Genomic DNA, 19,500 nt, shown 5'->3' with positions numbered 1-19,500 from the left:
TTGGCTGCCTGCATTCAGCTGGCTCAGTGTCTCCTGGCCAGGGCAGGCATACCTGGCGTAGCCCCAGTGACCCCCTCCCTCTGCACACCCTACAGAGGCCGAGCCGGTGGCACCCCCACTCCACCTCCTCGTGGTCCCGGCCCCATTGCAGCCCTGCAGGGGGCCCCAGACTCAGGGTGGTGGGGGCAGCCGCCACAGCTCCTGGCCCTCCACATCCCTGGGTGACCGAGCCTTCTCCCATCCCAGCCCCCCCCCAATTCAGTCTCCCCAGCATGCCCCCCCAGCCTCCTCTCCGTGGAGCATTCCCCCTCGTGTACTGTATATAGTTTGACACATTCTGTTTTGTTCAAATGCATCTATTCCCCAGTAGTTCTGTGTATTGTTCCCACCCTAATCCCAAGTCCATGGTGTGTGGTGAGGAAGTGGTGAAGAGGGGAGCAGGAAGGGGGTATGTTTGGTGGAGGAGCGTGAGGGGTGCAGGAGTTGGGGGCTGGCTGTAGTGTGAAATGTGGCTGGGAGGGTCAGGGCAGGAAGGCATGGCACAAGGCCTCCCGTACCCTGACCCCATCCATCTGGACTTGGTGGCCTAGGACACCGAGTGGCTTCTCATAGCTGGCCCCCAGGTCCAGGCTCCAGCCCTGACTGAAGGACTATCATCTGCCCTCCACAAGATGTCGGAGGGCACAGCATGAAGCACCCACCGTGGGGACGTTTGGGAGGCTGACCTCCAGCCTCATGAGAACACTGCGAAACCTCCCCTTCAGCCTCCCAAACACCCACTCTGCTGTGCTCCTGGTGTGGCTGAGGTGGCCGTTGAAGGCGTCCTGGGCTGGTGTGGTGCTTCTAGTATAGGGCCTCAAGAACCACGGGTGCGGTGGCTTTGGCCACAATGCAGGGGGCATCTTGATGTCTCCAAGCGTGAGCTCTCGTGGGGGCACATACATGCTCTCCTGAGTCCGGCATCCCAGCCATGAATTCCGGAACACTTGGCTGTCACGGATCCTGGCCAGCACCTCATGCACACATCAAGGAAATGGCCCCTGATGTCCACCAGGGCCTGGAGCACCACTGAGTGGTATCCCTTACTGTTAATGTAGGCGCCCCTGCTGTGGTCCAGAGCCCAGATTGCCATGTGCGTCCTGTCCAGGGCTCTAAAACAATTTCAGAATGCCAATTGAGTGAACCCAGTGAGGGTGGTGTCCAGGTCCCTGAGAGTGATGAGGTATTGCAGGAACACTGTGTTGATGGCTCGGACGATCTGTGGGGGTGGAAGGACAACATGTCTATGAATACCAGAACGGGAGGACCCCTTGCCCCATCCCCACCAAGGCCTTCCTTGCCCAGTAGTCCCCTCCCTAGTGTGGGTCTGTGGCAGCGGCTGGACTTACTTCTATCAGCACCTCTCCGACAGTGGCTTTGCCGACTCCAGATTGGTGGCCGACGGACTGGTGGCTATCGGGGTGGCTAGCCTCCACAGTGCGATGGCCACCCTCTTGTGCACTGGGAGAGCTGGCCGCATCCAGGTGTCCTGCTGCTGGAGGACTGGGGCGAGCTAATGGCAGAGGTCCTCAGATGTCTGCCAGGTCATCCTGAGATTCCTCAGCCACTGCTTGTTGTCCCAGTCCTGCAGCACCAGCTGGTCCCACCACTCGGTACTGATGGTGAAGGCCCAGGGGGGTCTGGGGGAGGGGCAGCAGGGCTGTAGCCAGGGTGTGGAAGCTGGTGACCATGCAGGCAACCTGGCTGCGCCACTCCAACAGCACAGCAACCAGCATGGCCAGCAGGCTGGCCAGGGTGGAGAGGAGGTCCTCCTTGGGGAACGTCTGGGTGAGCATGTTGTGGAGCTTTTCTCCCAGCTCGTGGTCTGCCCTGCTGTCTGCTGCCTGGCAGCCTTGAGGATGTGCAGGGTGGGGGTGTAGGGAGGGGCCCTTTAAGGTGTTGTCTGGCTGCGAACCCAGAAGGGCTTGTTGGCCATGTGACCCCCTGCCTGCATCATTTCCGGGCCCCTTACTTTGAAGTAGGAGCTATTGTGTGTTGACACTCTACTTCAAAGGTATTTTGCAGTGTGGACGTGGTTGTTCTAAAACCTCCTTTAACGCGTCCATCTAGGCCAGTTCCTCACAGAGGTACTCAGGTTTGGAAATCTCCTTAATATCCTCAGCTGTGAAGACTGATGCAAAGAATTAGTTTGGTTTCTCCACAATGTCCTTAGCATCTCATTTGTCCAGTGGTCTCACCGATTACTTATCAGGCTTCCTGCTTCTGATGTACTTCATTTTTTTTTTTCTTTTGCTTTGTGTCTTTGGCTAGCAGTTCTTCAAATTTTTGGGCCTTCGTAAAAATATTTTAACACTTCATTTGCCACAGTGTAAATGGTCTAAATTCTTTGTTCCCACATGTATAGATTTATATTTGGCAATATCAAAATGTATATTATTTGTTCCCAGTTTGCCAAACAATCCATTTTGCTCTGAATCAGTGATCTGTTTGTTCTTCATTATTTTCACTCTTTCAATTTTTGTCAAGTGCAAACTCATGGTGATGGTTTTATGTTTGTTTTCTAGGTCACTGATAATGTTAAATAGGATAGGTTCAAGAACCAATCATGTTGCTACTGGAAACCGATCTGCATGATGACTATTCTCTGTTTATGATTGATTAGCTAGTGTTTAGTGTGTTTAATGCATGCCATGTTAATTTTGACAATTGCTGTTTTAATGATTCTAAAGCTTTAACTTTTTGATCTGTGGTCATTAATTATTGTCTGGATCCCTTTCCCCCCAGTTATTACCCATATCTTTGAAAAAATAGTTAAATTCAGTGACCACAATAATGGATGTTAAAATCTATTAAAATATAAAACCATTTAAAAATAAGTATAGATATCATCCATTGGGATAGCTTTTAAAAAGTGAATTCTGCCACACCTGCTTAAAGTGTATTAGAGTTTGTGATGGGTGTAATATTTTGTTCATTTTGCATCTGGAATGTTGCTACTCAAATACCACATCTCACAGAGCTGGAAGGGACCTTGGGAGGTCATCTACTCCAGGGCTAATCACCACCCCGTTACTTATTTGGCCTGATCCCTACATGGCCTGTTCAAAGATTGAACTCAAAACATTGGGTTTAGCAGGGCAATGCTCAAACCACTGAGCTAGTCCTCCTCCCTTTGCTAAGATTGTTTAAAATTGAAACCCCAAGCTAAAATAAAAATGGGACTTGTCTCCAAATACCCTGGCCCTCCCAAGCCTGTTTTCTTGTGTACATATTAAAGCACTTCTGCTAGTGGTGTGTGTATTGAAAAGAAATGGTGTCCAGGGAGATGATGGTGCCTGATGCCACACCCTTTTATTGGGGAAGATTTCTTCCAGGCATAACAACATGAGAGTTAATTTCAGGTAGGGGTTTTTGTGTGTAAGTGTGTGAATGCCTACAAAGGGGAAAGGAGGGCTTGGATATTTCTGTCTGACCCTGTTTCCCTGAAGATTTACTGTAGTGCAAGGGTGAGCAAACTTTTTACATCGGGTCCCACTTTTCATCCCTGCAGTTAGCAGCCCCCCCCACCTGTCTAAGCCAAACCAATGGACATTTTGGTTATATTCATATGGGATGTGTGGGGGGGAAAAAAGCCCTTTTGGAATGTGTGAGAAAATAAGCATGTAGAATGTAAAAACTTTATTAATTGGTACATAAATGTGAATACACATGCATAAAACAGGAACACATTTCAACATTTTAAATTAGACGGATGAGCCTGACACTCAGCAGCCGATCATGTTGCGCCCCCGTATGAAATTTCATGCCCCCTCTTTGCACACCCCTGCTCTCAGATGTGAAATCTTTGAATTTTCAACCTGTTTCCATCTGAAAGGGAAAATATGTTCAGCTGATTCTGCAGCAATATACAGATTTTTTTTTTTTTTTTTAAAAACCACATTAACCCTATAGATTTGTAATGTGGCCAGTTTTCTGTTCATGGGCTTGAAACTTTGCACGTAAGTTGTCAAACTAGGTACAAATTTGTTTTCTGTTTTCCTAAGTAGAATTTAAATTAGAGCTGTCTGTTACCTCATGTAATTAACTCAAAACAAATCAACTTGATTAAAAAAATTAATTGTGATTAATCACACTGTTAAACTATAATAGAATACCACTTCACATTTATTATAAATGGTTTTGCATGTTTTCCAATTTTTTTTTGTTTTCCAAAATGTTGATTTCAGGTTTTTTTTTAAAGCTCACAGCACTTTAAACCTAGGGACACTCATTGCACTATGCTGCTGCCTCCTGCTGCATTTGGCCAGAAGATTGATTTTTTTCCCTACTCATTAAGAAGAAACTCAGTGTCTAGAAGTGATACATAAAGCAGTTAAGGCACCGGAAGGAAAATGCATCTGCAGCACATAAGTTCTCCTAATAGGCACATCTAGGCAAGAAATTTTATACTACTTTAAGGTGTACTTTTATTTAATTAAACATGATAAATAAAGTGTCTTCAATGCCGTAGTCATGACAAGTTAACAACATATGTTCTGTTTATATTCACTGTTGTCCTTGAAATATGTGATCTTCTGGAGAAGGATCACCTCTGATGGCAAAGGGTATGCAGCCAACACTTAACAGAGTTGTTTGGGGAAAATTTCAATGGACAATTGTGTGTGGTGGGGTGAGGCAAGAATTTTCTTAATTTATTTTCATGGAATCGTAGAATCATACGGTTGGAAGGGACCTCACAGGTTATCTAGTCCAGCCCCCTGCTTCAAGCAGGATCAACCCCCACTAAGTCAACCCAGCCAGGACCTTGTCAAGCCGGGACTTAAAAACAATGAGGAATGGAGAATCCACCACCTCTCTAGGCAATGCATTCTAGTGCTTCACCACCCTCCTGGTGACGTAATTCTTCCTAATATCCAACCTACACCTCTCCCTCTTCAACTTCAGACCATTACTCCTTGTTCTGCTATCTGACACCACTGAGAACAGTTTCTCACCATCCTCTTTAGAGCTTGCCTTCAGGAAGTTGAAGGCTGCTATTAAATCACCCTTAAGTCTTCCCTCATGTAAACTAAACAAGCCCAGATCCCTCAGCCTTTCCACATAGGTCTTGTGCTCCAGCCCCTTAATCATTTTTGTTGCCTTCCACTGAACCTGCTGCAGCAAATCCACATCCTTTTTATACTGAGGGACCCAAAACTGGGCATAGTTTTCCAGATGTGGCCTCACCAGTTCCGAATAGAAGGGAACAACCACTTCTCTAGATCGGCTTGAAATGCTCCTCCTAATGCACCCTAGTATGCCGTTAGCCTTCTTGGCTACAAGGGCACACTGTTGACTCATATCCAGCCTTTCATCCACCATAACGCCTGTGTCCCTTTCTGCTGTATTGCTGCTTAGCCAGTCAGTCCCCAGCCTATAACAATGCCTGGGATTTTTCTGCCCCAGGTGTAGGACTTCTCCTTGTTGAACCGCATCAGATTTCTTTTGACCCAATCCTCCAACTTATCCAGGTCACTCTGGATTCTTTCTCTACCCTCCAATGTATCTACTTCTCCCGCTACCTTTGTGAGAAAGTTGCTGAGGGTGCAATCCAGTCCCTCATCCAGGTCATTAATAAAGATGTTGAATAACACCAGCCCCAGAACTGAGCCGAGCGGCACTCCGCTTGAAACAGACTGCCATCCAGATATTGAGCCATTGACCACTAACTGTTGGGCCCGACCTTCAAGCCAGCTTTCTATCCATCTTATAGTCCAAGGATCCAATCCATATTTCCTTAACTTATGGACAAGAATGTTGTGGGAGACCGTATCAAAAGCCTTGCTGAAGTCAAGGTATATCACATCCACTGACTTCCCCATGTCCACAGAGCTTGTTACCTCATCATAGAAGCTAATCAGATTGGTCAGGCAGGACGTGCCCCTGGTGAATCCATGTTGGCTACTTTTGATCGCTTTCTCCTCTTCCAAGTGCTCCAAAACGGATTCCTTGAGGATTCCCTCCATTATTTTCCCAGGGATTGAGGTAAGGCTGATGGGTCTATAGTTCCCTGGATTGTCCTTCTTTCCTTTTTTAAAGATGGCCACTATGTTTGCCTTTTTCTAGTCATCTGGGATCTCTCCCGATCTCCAAGAGTCTTCAAAGATAATGGCCAATTTTAAGTGTGTTTCAGTGTTGGAATGTTTGTTGTTAATAAATGCAGGGCTCTGTTTTCATAGGTTATCTGCCATAAGTGTGTTGAGCACTAAGGAAGATAATGTTGGTACTATGTAGGAAGATCAGTTTCACTGCACAAAATCTAATTTCTGTAGCTGTACTACAGCTCTTTTGTTTTCACACCTTTTGACCTGCAGGCTGCATGTGGCCCATCAGGGTTCTTTTTGTAGGCCATGTAAGATTTTGTTTACTGCTGTTCATATGCAGGGTTGACAGAATCTGCTGGCTTCTCTGCTTTTTTTTTTTTTAATGGGTATTACTGAAATGACATGCATGTAAAGCAAGGACATGTAAATTGAGATGTGTGCTAATTGCACACAGGATTGAGTGTGAGACTTGTGCACTCCCTCTGCATCCAATCAAAGTATTGTTATGGTTCACTTGTCACACCCTTCAAATTGGAGGTACACCCTTCGAACTGTAGGGTAGAAAAACTGCCCTATCCCAGGAGACTCTCTTGGTCATCACAGTCTTGTGGCCCACTCACGAGTCAAAGTTGCCCATCGCTGTTGTACTTCCTACCAGGAGCATGGGTGGTGCCCTGAGGCTTCTCATTTGGAGCTGGGATGTGCCTGGCCATCTCACAGCCAGAGATTTAACTGGACTCTCAGCTTGTTGTTCATGGACTCTCAGCTCATTGGGGTCGAGGACAGCTGTGTTCCTGGTAGAGTGTGAGAAGTCTGTTCCTCATGGGGAACTAAGAATCTGGGGGCAGCCCAACTGGGAGCCAGGAAAGCAGACAAAACCCTGGCTCTGGGTGGGGAGCTCAGACAGTCCCTGAGCTCCCAACAGGGAGCCAGGAGTTTCAGACAGGTCTGGCTCCCAGGGTTGAACTTTGCTCGGAGCTGAGTCTTAAGTAAATGAAGGAACTCCTAGTAGGACATGTACCGCAGAAGACGAAAGGAAAGTATGGAAACAAATCACCACAGATAATTACGTTTTTAGTGTAGACATGCCTTGACACAGCTGTATATAGTTACTGATTAAACTGGCTACATATAGCAACACCCTGTTTTCTGTGCAGTTTGTCAGAGTGCACAGGAAGTGGTCACTGTCTTCCAGCTCATTTTTGTTAGTTATGCTGTGCTAGGTTTAACGAATCAAACCTATTTAAAATGTGTTGCCAGAACTAGCTTGTTTAATCTTCTTTTTCTTTAGCTCTCAAGTAAGTGTTTTTATTAGAATCTCTGAAGGATCAGTGGGTAGCAAGCTTTTCTTTAGGTTGGGGTTTTAGAAAAAGTTCAGTACCTCACAACCTTTATGATTTGCTTTTTTATGACCAAAAGAATAAGGTCTGGAAAAAGAAGAGTTGCTTGTGTTACATAATCAAGTGTTCCTGGAAGTGTCAGTGTTACCTTATTGAAGATCAGCGTTAAAGTTATAGAAACCATGGTTGAATATCAGCTGCAGAGGTGAGCCTTAAGAATCCCTCTTTTGCTGAAGTCCAATTACTGGTAATAACATTACTTGTTTATTGAAGTGTATAAAAAGCACAAGGCCTCAGGGGTTTATTTGTCAGAGCTCACCTACTTGCAGTCAAGCTGTGATGGGAGTATGTCTCTTGAGCCTGAAGATACTGTAAGCCATGGCCAAAATGCTTGTAATTGTAGTTAATAGGGTTTATAATATGTGTGTTTATGTGCTTATATTTGTATTTTGGATGTAACCAGCATACAGTGGCCTTTGGATTAGTAAATAAGTGCTTGGGTGGAAACTGAGTCATGGTAAGCCTTAATAATGTAAGAAAATTATTTCCAACACCTTGGCTGGGTCTACACTTGCCCCACCTTTGAAGGGGGCATGTTAGTCATGGCAACAGGAGATTAGTAAGTGAGTAGGGAGTAAGTGCTGCGGTGAATATTAATTCTGAATTAGGCTAATTCTCCTGCGCGGCAACTTTGAAGCTTCATACCTCAAAATGCCTGCATGAAGAGTAAAGGGACTTAGAAGTAGTGCAGGCACTTCAAAGTGCCTGCGGCTATACGCATGCCAGCACTTTGAAGTTTGAAGCTTCGAAGTTGCCATGGGGGCGAATTAACCTAATGAAGTTCTGCCTGTTCACAGTAGCACTTCATTAGTAATCTCCCATAGCCCTGATTAACATGCCCCTTTCAAAGTTGGGAGCAAGTATAGACAAGCCCCTTGTGTTTTGGAACATTCTCTCTATTTTATTTGGACACAATACACACAGTAAAATTTTAGTGCAAAAGGCCCACGCAGGCCTCAAACCGCAGTCGGCTCCTTTTAATATTGGGCTTGAGAAATACAGGGGGTAAACCCTTTGCACTGGTGTGAAATTAACACAGTGTACTCTGCAGTTTTGGAGATCAATAAAACCACTAAAGCTCACAGTCTGTCTTTTCCTCTGTCTACTCATGGCTTGGGGAAAAGTCAGTTAGTTTGCCTGGGGCAAGTCACCAGTGGTGGTGTTAAGCAGAGCTCTTGACCCTTCAGTCTGATTGACAAGATCATGCTGCGCCCGTCTGATTGTAAGATTTCCCATGGCCAAAAAGCAGTCACCCCTAAACAGTAAGAGCAGGGAAGAATAATGGAAATCTATAATCCAAAAGATTCTGCCTCCATTCTGTGGTCTGCCTTGCAGTAGGTAAAAGGGTGGTGGGAATAGGGAACAGTGCCCTTTTTGTACTTCGGGAGTGGCAGCAGGTGTTCCCTCTCCCTCTGGAATGAAAGGTGTTTTTCTTGCTAATGAATAGGTAGGGGTATCAGCAGGGGAGGATGTACTCCAGTAAGTGGGTTAAATCTGCCAAAATCATTGTTTTTCTCTTGCTGCTCGCATGCTGTGGTCTGTGTAGGAGCAATGGTGTCAGGTCCCCTAAAGCCCTGAGTCTTGGAATTAATTCCCTGTTAAGATGCATTGGACATGTTCTTTTCTTTCTTGAGTCAGCCAACAGCTTCTTACTGAAAAGTACCTTTATAACCAGCAGCTCTTCTATAAGCTACAATTTTGGGAAACTTTGACTCCTTATTTAAAGGGCACTGGAACTGAAATAAGAATTTTTTAACCAGTTAATTCAAATTGAATCTGTAAAGCTTTTTGCTATGGCCAAATGTCCTTTCTTGTTGAATGTTCTGAAAAACCTGCTGATTGAGTCTAATTCTGATATATTCAAAGATTGAATGTTTTTGGTTATCCTGTAATGGCCGTTAAAACAAACCTAACTGAATCTGAGTAGTTCAAAACTGTTACTGCCAATGAGTGAAATAATAAAATAACCACCCTTCTGTATAATATAAAACATCAGGAATGCTTGTCACTGCAAACTAAGATAGAATTAAAGGCTAAAATTTTTAAACTTGTGGTTTAATGTAGCTATGAAACCTAATTTTTATCACTTCATCAGAAATGGCATGAATTACTTTTCTTTTTAACTTGCTGCCATTCCATCAAAGGCGCTGAGCTGTTGTAATTCCCATTGGCTGCATCTACAATGCCCCTTCAAAAGGGGCATGCAAAAGTTACCCATTGAAAATGCAAATGAGATTGATTTGCATATTCAGTCCCTCATTTGCATAACGACAGCCATTTAACATTCTAGAAGTACTGTTTTGGAAATGCAAAACAGCCGTGTAGGCAGGGTTCCTTCGAATGGAAGCCCCCCTTTCCAAAGCACACTTCTTCCTGGAAAAAAAAGCAAAATAGGAAGAAAGGTGCTTTCAAAAGTGGGTTGTCTTTTTAAAGGAACCCTATCTACACGGCTGTTTTGGATTTTGAAAACAGCACTTCCCGAATGGCCAGTGTCTGCTGTTATGCAAACAAGCTGCTGGATATGTAAATTAGTACCTCATTTGCATTTTCAATCCATTGTATTTGCATGCCCCTTTCAAAAGGGAGGGTCAGTGTAGACGCAACCATTGGCTTTTGACTTTGTGCATTCTTCCCATATGAAAGTCAAACTATTGACTCTGACTATAGACACCCAATTTGGAAAAGTAAGTCAGTAGTCTTATGGTCTTTCTGTATATTTGGAGTATGGAAGTATACTGGAGAAAAGTGAAGGGGTGTGGAAGTGTAAGTGGCATACATTGATTTCACAATATATGTGTATAATAAATTTAAAACTTTACAGTTTTGGCTTCATATCTGTAGTCTGTTCTTTGTACTCTAATGGAAATTTTCTGTTTCCTCCGGTATGCAGTAGGGCTGGTTTCATTGGTATCTCTGGGAGGGTGTTAACGCCAAATATTTAGAAAAGCTGAACTAAGGGCATGTCTTCACTGAAAGTCCTGCAGCGTAAACACTGTATGTAGGCAGTGCTGACAAAAACTTCTGTCCCCTACAAACAGCATTTGTTTTGGTGGCAGGAGAGTATGCCTGCTGACAAAGCACTTTTTACACTTGAGCTTGTGGCAGCAAAGCTTTTGTGATTGCGTGGAGGAGTTAAGTGCCTGTGCACACTAAAAGCTTTCTCGCTCATTTGCCAGTGTAGACAAGGCCTAAGCAAGACAGAGTTGTCATAATACTGCCATTGGAACAGCTTATGTTTTGTGGCTTAGGAGAATACTGAAATTTGCAATAAGATAAGTTAATTATGAATAAACAAAACAAACTCAAAAGTTGGTGCTATGTTGAGTGTCAGGCAGTAGTCTGTTGCTTTCTATTAATATAATTCCTTTTGAGGACAGTTACGATCGTCACACTGAGTCATTTGCAGTCTGCTGTTTTGAATATTCTCTTCATGTAAATGAAGCACGTTGCCACTTCTAATTTGCAGGTTTTTTTAAAGGGCTAAAAACAATGTCTTATAGTTGTAAGAAGGCATGTTTTGTCAGTACTCAACTAGTTACCTGTTTCTGAGATTGTAGGTAATTAGTAAGAAATTGGGTAAAAACAAAACCAGTTCTTAAATATTATTAAAATTTAAGTGCTGGACCATGCAGAACCTTTTGACCATGACAGTATAAGTAAAAGAACATCCTGTGGACACAGTTTTAAAACAACGTGATTGTTATGCTCATAAATCTCATAAATGTCTAGAATAATGACTTTAGGCATGTCTACACTCGCCATTTAAACTGCAAAAAATCCCTTTTTGTGCATAAACTGCAGGAGCTTCTACACTTGCCAATGACTTTTTGCAGACGTTTCACTGCAAACAATAAACCATCTCCACGGGTGGCCTAAAGATCTTACTGGTAATGCTTCTGCAGTGATGTGCAAGTGAAAGATGCTTTTTTCCTGTTTCCACCATTTTTAAACTCTGGAAGAGATCCTAGAGTGCCTATGTGACCACTCTGTTCAGCAGCTTGCTGCTCTGATGCCTGGTAAACAGACTTCTGCCCCGTCTCAAACCCCTTCCCCTGAAAAGCACTGGGACTTTGAAACTCCCTTTCCTGTTTTCTTGGCATTTGTCTCACTTGTTTGGCCAGGCGACACCGGCTGCTCCACAGATCACGTAGTTAGAGCAGTGCTGAGCTTTTGGAGCTGATCAGTGTTTGGGGAGAGGAGGCAGTGCAGGGACTCAGGGTACCCTGCATTCACCCTCTCCCCCCTTCCCAGAAGTCATATCCTCAAAATGGAGAGAGCTGCCCTGTGAGGTATTTGGCCCACAGTGTGTGCTCTCATTGGTGGCATAAGTGCAGCAAATGTGAATGCAATATGACTTACCTGGAAGTGAGAATACAAACTAGTGTTTTTCTTTTACTGGTTCCTTATCACCAATGAAAGTGACTGCAGAAGCTCTGCAGGTATAGACATATCCTTCAACTCCTTTTGTCATGTTGTGAAAATGTAACATGAAAGGAACAGGATAATATGATGAGCAGTGCAATAGGTTTTCTGTTACCAGAATTAATATTGCAAGAGAGAAGCTTTTTAAGCTGTATTGGTTCAGGGAAAATACAGGTCCATCTTTGGTTTTGAACATTTTCAAAATATGTTAAAGCTGATCAGAACTAGCAGGGGAAAAGGAGTAGAGGCAGTATGAAACAGCTGAGCTTGTGGAGTTTGAGACACGCATGCTGAATCTTTTGGGGACAAAGTGGGGGTTTATTGTAAATGTTCACAATGTAGCTGTAATTTAATGAATAAATGAAATTGCAACCTTTACTTCCATTTTTATAATTATTGCTTCAAGTGTTAAGTAGAAGATTTGTTTTTAGTTTGAAATTGCCTTAATTTTTATCTTGAGATGCCCAAAGCTTTGAGAAACAGATCCATAATATTGTTCAGGGGAGACTTAAGTGTTGCCATCTTTGTTGATTTTCATGGCTTTCAGCAGCTAGTTGAAGAAATACCACACTAGGTGTGTTTGTAACCAGAAAATGCATAATGCTGCACTTTTGTATGAAAACTGGGTTTACTTGTGTCCTAGTAGTGTTTCAAATACTCCTTTCTTAATGGAATAAATTGTGAATAGCGTAGTAGCAATAAGCAATTGTGGGACTAGAAGTTGGAGTTCTCAATAATTTTCAGACCTGTACTGAACAAAATGCCGCTTTAATTTGTACTACCCTTTTCAATTTATAAAGGAAGAACATCATATTTTTTTAAAACTTTTCTAACTCTTCTGAATATTAAAATCTTTCTTTGAAAAAGTAATATGACTTTGAAGTTTTATTACAGGTTGAATCTCTCTAGTCTGGCAATCTCTCATCTGGCAACATCCATAATATAGCATGACTTTAGTTAGCTGGACAACCCCTTACCATAGGTGTGACTAAGTTTCCAGTGGTCCCATTTAAGTTTGTTTACAGCCACCAAACCTAGCTCTCTGTTCTGTGCTGTTGTTTAATTGTAATTTACCCCTAAATGTCTTCTAAGAGCCTTGTAAGCCGTGGAAGTGCTTGTAATGCTTTTAGACTACAGTGACTTTCTGTGGTCCTGCAAATTCTCTCGTTTGACACCAGTCAGGTCCCCAGGGTACCACACTGTAGAGGTTCAACCCATATTCACAAGTTTGCTTTTAACCATCGTAGTTTAAATTAAACAAGCACAGAAAGAGTTTCCTTACCTCATCATATACTTTTTTTAAACTTCCACTTTATTTTTAATCATTTTCATTTAACACAGTACTGTACTGTATTTACTTTTTTTTTCTACTGCTTAGGCATGAGGTATTTCCAGTTGCAAATGATGTGTGTGGTTGAGTAGGCAATTTGTAACTCTGAGGTGCTGTTGTAAACCTAAAGGAAAAAATCAGCGTTTAAATAACAGTAAATTATCATGTCACTACCGGATGTGAAGAAAATATTTTTGGCAAGAGCTCAGTCTTTGAACTAATGTGCCATAAATCAAAATGTGCATGAAACTAGTGTAGAACTGGTTCTTGACCTGTAAGCCTTAGTTTGGAAAAGGCTTGCTTTTATCACCAAAGGAAGTTTTTAATGCTTTTTAAATGAGTTTCTTACCCCTTCTTTCTCTGTTGTGTCCTCCCCCATGGGGCCAGCTTGGGGGCATTCCAGCCTGACTGGAACAGTCTTCATCTGTCATGGGCCCAGCCTGGGGACTCTGTGGGCGGGGGTGCTCCAGCTCCAGGGCACGCGCGCGTGTGTGTGGTGAACCACTTCAGTTCTTCTCCTTAACTGATTTTAAATGAGATTTTACATCCCAACTATGGAAAGCAGTTACTGTGGGACTTTTGCCACGTTTACATTCGCATCTCTGATGTGTCACAAGTCTTCTGAACATGCTGAGGGGACTTTGTCCATAACAGGAGTTACATACCTTCTAAGACTTTGCATCTGCTGAGGTGCTATGCCAGCAGAGCAAGGGTTGTTTCATGCTGCTGGAACTTTAGTGAGAGGGCCTATCCTGCTGGACTGTTTCTTCAGTTTGTGTTCCCAGTGTGATCAAACATTGTGTTGGAATGTGAGGCAGAGGAAGGATAGAACAAGGCAGAGGTTGTTGCTGAGGGTTGCTGAGGGTGACACCAGGGACAATGCTGGTTAGTAAAGATGGTTCACTTATGCACTGTACATGAGAAGTACGTGTACTCCAGTCATGACTGGAGATTTTGAAGAGGGGAGGTTGATTTTTCTCGAGGATAGGGAGGGAGTAGTCTGGCTTCTGTATGATGCACAGAGGAGTGGGCCAGCAAGTCTGCCCTGCTCCAGTCTCTTGATAAGCAGCAAATATACTTGCTTTTGGTTTTGTGAGTGAAACAGCATCCTGTCAGAAGTTTCTGAAGTGACATGTTTTTCTGCCTCGAATAATTGAATCTGTTTTAAGAAGTAAACTGAACTCACTCACAAATCAACCCCTTCCCCCAAGAACATACCTTGTGTGTAATGGGTGTGGGGTTTTTCTGTTCTTTTTTTATTCCTCCTGTTTACCTGGGATATAAACTAGAATGGCAAAGCAGCTAAACCTCAAATGTTAGATTTTAAAATTCAGGTGGTCAAATTCTGGTGTAGCGATGTTATGGATGGTAACTAAATTTACATCTTTGTTTTTGATGAAAGACTCAGTTCACAGCTTCTGCAAATGTTACTATGGCATCCAAACTATTCCATTTATAGGAAACTTTTTGCCATATATCTTGTTCAGTTCCATTTTTGAGTGCCTTTCTTCATTAATTTTTTTTTGAATAATGTTTGAGTAATTTCCCCTCCTCCCACACCGGAAGAAGTAAGAGAGAAGTCTTTGGGTGTATGGGTCAGATAGCAGTGGTGGTTTTGGAGATGGATCTGGTAACTGTTTGCATAGATGACTATAGATAACTGCTTTTGTTGACTTCTCTTAATTTTGATGAGGTCTTTGATTTCTGTTGGCTGTCTAGAAGATTTCTTAAGTAAAACCTGTGCAGTATCTCACTATGCTAGTCCTTGACTAATACTTTAGTAGCTTTAATGCCAGTACATGCACAATTTCTTGCTGTGATTTTATAAGTCCCTTGAAATAACTGGTGTCAGTTATTCAGTAGAGTTGTATACCCTTTTTGATTAAATGTGGCGGCAATTCAATGTTTGTATATAGGAATTTACCCTCAGAATAGACGTAATAAAAAAGCAAAATGTCCAAAAAATCCCAACGAGCAAAGTCTTTTGTGGGTCACTTAGTTAGCAAGTTCCTACAATCAATTATCAATTAGATTTCACCATCAATTTTCAGCCATTAGAACATTCTCCGCTCACTGTCATACCTGAAAATGAGTACTACTTTAAAAGCTAAGCCTTACTACAGTTCATGTTCTAAATAACTGCTTAACCACAAAGCACTTGAAAAACAATTAAAAGCACTTTTTGTAATTAGAATGTTTGTTTGTTTGTTCAGGCATAGTGTAAGCATTTAAAAATATTTAGCATACTCTTTTCCTTAATATTTTGCAGAGACTCCAACCGTCATGTTAAGGTAAAGCAGAAAAGTGCAGTGCTGAACATGCTAAAGAGGTTAGACAAAATAAGATTCAGAGGTCACAAAAGAGATGAGTTCCTTGATTTAGCAGAGTCTCCAAATGCTTCAGATACTGAATGTGGAGATGAAATCCCGGTGAAAATACCTCGAACATCACTCAAAGAGAATGACGAACTAAGAGACCCTGTAAGTATTCAATCTGGCTACATTTTTGTAGCAATTATTAGATTAAAATAATGTAACATGCTACTATCATGATATTTTTTTCATAGTATTTCAGGGTGAAGAAAGCAAAAGGTGGGGGTGTACAGCTCTGAATACGCTCATATTTTTATAACTGCACATCAACTCTTCTTTTTTTTCTTTGTGTACTTTAAGGCTATTTATTCTAATGGTCAACTGCTGTCTGTCAGAAAGATATAAAGTTATATTATTCATGTTGTTTCCTTGGGCTTTTTGGGGTTGACAAGCCTATAGATGCAGTTAGCACAGGAAAGGAAGACCAGTGATACTCAGCAACATCAGTTTGGTAGCAAATTGTTAACCTCAACTGACATACTATTTATTATTATTATTATTAATTATTATTCTCATAATTTATCTATGTGATGATCAGGGCTGGCCCGAGCATTTATGGGCCCTATGCAATACTATTAAACAGGTGCCCCTAAATGCTTCACAGCAGCTCATGGGTGGGGATGAGAATTTTTTGGAGATGTGATTTTTATAATTTTCAGCAACACTCTAATGAAATATTTTAAAAAGCAAGTTTTAAACTAAGGTACTATAGATTAACACAGTAAATTCAATGAGGGGTTCTGCGGCACCTTAGAGACTAACAGGTTTACTAGGGCATAAGCTTTTGTGGGCAAAACCCACTACAATAAATCCTTGAGTTACGTGAGGGTTGTGTTTCTGCAACCACCGCCTAACTCGAATTTTCGTGCAAGTCAAGGGGAGATGGGAAACTGACCAGCCCAGCAGGACTGGTCAGTTTCCTGGCTCCCAGAGTGGCAGAGAGCCAGGAATCAGGGGTCAGCCTGCTTGCCATTTGCTGGACCTGGGAAACTGACCAGCTGGACAGTTTCCTGGGTCCTGCAAGTGGTGGTGAGCTGGGAATCAGGCAGTACCCTGGCTCCCAGTTCCCCTCTACTTGCAGAAAGGGGAAACTGAGCAGGGCAGCAGCCTTGTACAGTTTCCTGGCTCCAGCCAGTGGTGGGGAGCCGGGAACCATGGACAGCCTGGCTCCTGGTTCCCCTGTGCTCATTGGAACCAAGAGACTAACGAGGGCTGCTACCCTGCTCAGTTTCCTGTCTCTGCAAGCAGAGGGCAGCTGGGAGCCAGGCTGCCACCTGGTTCCCACCTCCCTGCCCCTCTGGAGACCAGGAAAACTGCTCCTGTCAGGGGTGGCACCCTGACTTGGAGCTGCCCTTCCTGATAGGAAACAGCTCCTGTTAGATAGCCCTCTCCTGTAAGGGACGGAAGCCTGACTAACATCTGCTGCCCTTTTCAGCAGCGGCTGCCACCCTTGACAGGAGGAGCAAGAGCCAGGCTGCTGCACGTTAACCTGAGACACACTCAGCTTGATTGCGCGTATCTTGAGGGCTTACTGTACTGCAAAAAAGTTAAATAAGGTGATCAGTCTGGGTGATTGTGGCCATTCAGGGTAACTGATGTGGACATGTGAATGTTCATCAAAAGGAAGTTGCCTCTAGAGTTTTTAACCCATTAAGATGCTTATTGAGATCTAATAGTATAGTATTGAATTGACAAATGAGCTCCAGTTCATTTCAGGAAGTAAAATCATATACCTGGGGTTGGCAAATGCCTCTCTAAATAGTTTAAGTACAACTTTAATGGCTCTTTCACAAGTTGAATGTTCTGATAAGTAAACTGGTGGGCTTTTCACTAGATCCTCTCCGGAACAAAGAGCCACAGAACAAGGAAAGGAAGAGGTGAGAGGGTGAAAATTAAGAACAGTGGTTCCCAAAATTTTTGGGTGCTTTGTGCAGCTGCATAGTTTGCATATTGCGAAGGACGCCCTGTTGATGGTATTCTGTCTGACATCATAGATGGTTGTTAGAGGGAAACAAATGGAACATGGACAGAGTAAGACATTTCTAGAGCAGGGATTCGCAAACTTTACTGTACCGGGATCCCCTTGTGATGATAAAAATTACTATCTGATCTTAGAAGGTGACTGAAGCTTGAGCCTATCTGAGCCTCACTGCCACAGATGGGAGAGTGGGCAAAGCCAAGGGATGTGTGTGGGAAAGCTGAAGCCCTTAAGTTTTGACTTCAGCCTGAGGCAGTGGAGCTTTGGGTCCCAGCAAGTCCAAACCAGTCCTCATGTCTCCATTAATGTGCGCTCAGGATTCAGGTTGGGGTTCTGACTCACAGTTTAAGAACCACTGCTTTAGAGAGAGAACACTAGCAGAACAATACAGGGATCAACTAATGGGGAAAGAGCCATCTGACTGGCTTCTGCTAGGTTGGCAGAGTTACAGTATCAGAGAGCTAAGTCACTAAAGATCTATGTTGAAAAATGGGGGTGAGTAGGCAGCAGTGCTGGAGGTGAAACTGGCATTATTGCATTATTAGCACATGCATCCAAAAATGTTTGGAATCTGCATTATTATGTTTAAATCAATACCCAAAACTTTTATGTAAACCTGAATTGCTGAGTTCATGAGCTCTCTCTCAAGGTGTTACCTCCCCAAGGAGCTATTTACTAAGTAAAACAATGCAAGGTATATTTTCGTCACGGTACTTTCAGGAACAGAGGTGGTGTGGGAATATGTAGTCTTGTGTGACTTCATTTTCATGAATGACTCCTAGGGGTACTGAGCAATAGTAAGAAAAATAAACAACAACACTAGATCTTACAAGTCTGTTTACATATTAGGCTGCGTAATCCTAAAGCTATATCTACACTAGAAATACTACAGCAGCAAGGGGTTCTTCCATTACCGTAGTAAATCCACTTCTCTGAGAGGCAGTAACTAGGTTAACAAAAGAAATCTTCCATTAATTAACACAATCTACACCAGGGATTGGGTCAGCTTAACTATATCTGTCAAGAATGTGATTCTTTGCATGCCCCTGAGCAAATGTACAGCTGGATCAGTCTAACTTCTACTATAGAGCAGCCCTTAGTCTTTATTCTGCTTTTCTGTATATTTTTGTCTCCTTTTGCTCCTTCATTTGTTCAGTGGGAACAATGGTGTTAAAAGATAGTGAAGAGTGCAAAATTATTGCCATCATACATATTGTTTCAGTCAAACACAACTGATATAAAAAATGGAGTACAAATTTCATGTTTGATGTAATCTGCCTGATTGATGATACTAAGGGTCCTTATCAATGCTTTTGGACTCCACATTTTCCATATTTGGTGTGCAGATGAACTCTCCTTGCCAACACTGCTAGTTCCACAGTGTATCAAATACAGTATAGTAAAAAGAATTTATCATTGGTTCTCTTAGATAAATTATTTACCAAGGGATTGATGATCTGCATCTGAATTTTTTTAACACTCACTTTGGTGTTTCTTTGAAATGTCAAACTGATGGTCTTGAATACTACAGCATCTTGTCCTTTATACTATAAAATCAGTGCAGCATGGGCAGTAGAATGCAAGTTGCTTCTGTAGTGTGCCATGAACCTGAATGGAATGCAGCAGGACAGTTCAGTCTGCTTTCAGTCCTTGTCTTGTGAACTTGTCAACAAAAAAGCCAGTTTACTGATAATTTTTATTAAGATATTTAATAAATATTATTCACTCACTAAGGGCACATCTAAACAGAGCTGTACTGCAGGCAGCTGCATGCTAATAAGCAGTCTCACAATTGCAAAGGGTTGCTCATTAGAGTAATCACATAATTAGCATAGCCACGTGAGATCTTGCTGTCGGCAGAGGGTGCTGCTGGCAGTGAACAAGCCATGTGGATGTGCCTCTGCCAGCTGAACAC

At 42.8% G+C, this 19,500-nt stretch overlaps 1 protein-coding gene across 3 annotated transcripts in view; it reads left to right on the top strand.

The window, feature by feature from the left end:
* GRAMD4 (GRAM domain containing 4) overlaps nucleotides 1–19,500 on the top strand; it is a 130,533-nt gene that overhangs the window by 29,592 nt on the left and 81,441 nt on the right. For all 3 annotated transcript variants that reach the window (XM_075015956.1, XM_075015965.1, XM_075015974.1), the window contains exon 2: nucleotides 15,505–15,715. In XM_075015956.1, coding sequence (XP_074872057.1) covers nucleotides 15,505–15,715 — 211 coding nt within the window. The remainder of the gene's footprint in view (nucleotides 1–15,504; nucleotides 15,716–19,500) is intronic.

This window comes from Carettochelys insculpta, chromosome 1 (genome assembly GCF_033958435.1).
Source record: "Carettochelys insculpta isolate YL-2023 chromosome 1, ASM3395843v1, whole genome shotgun sequence".
Taxonomy (NCBI): Eukaryota; Metazoa; Chordata; order Testudines; family Carettochelyidae; genus Carettochelys; species Carettochelys insculpta.
Note: the sequence above shows the minus strand (reverse complement) of the source record. Positions and strands in the feature narration are given on the sequence as shown.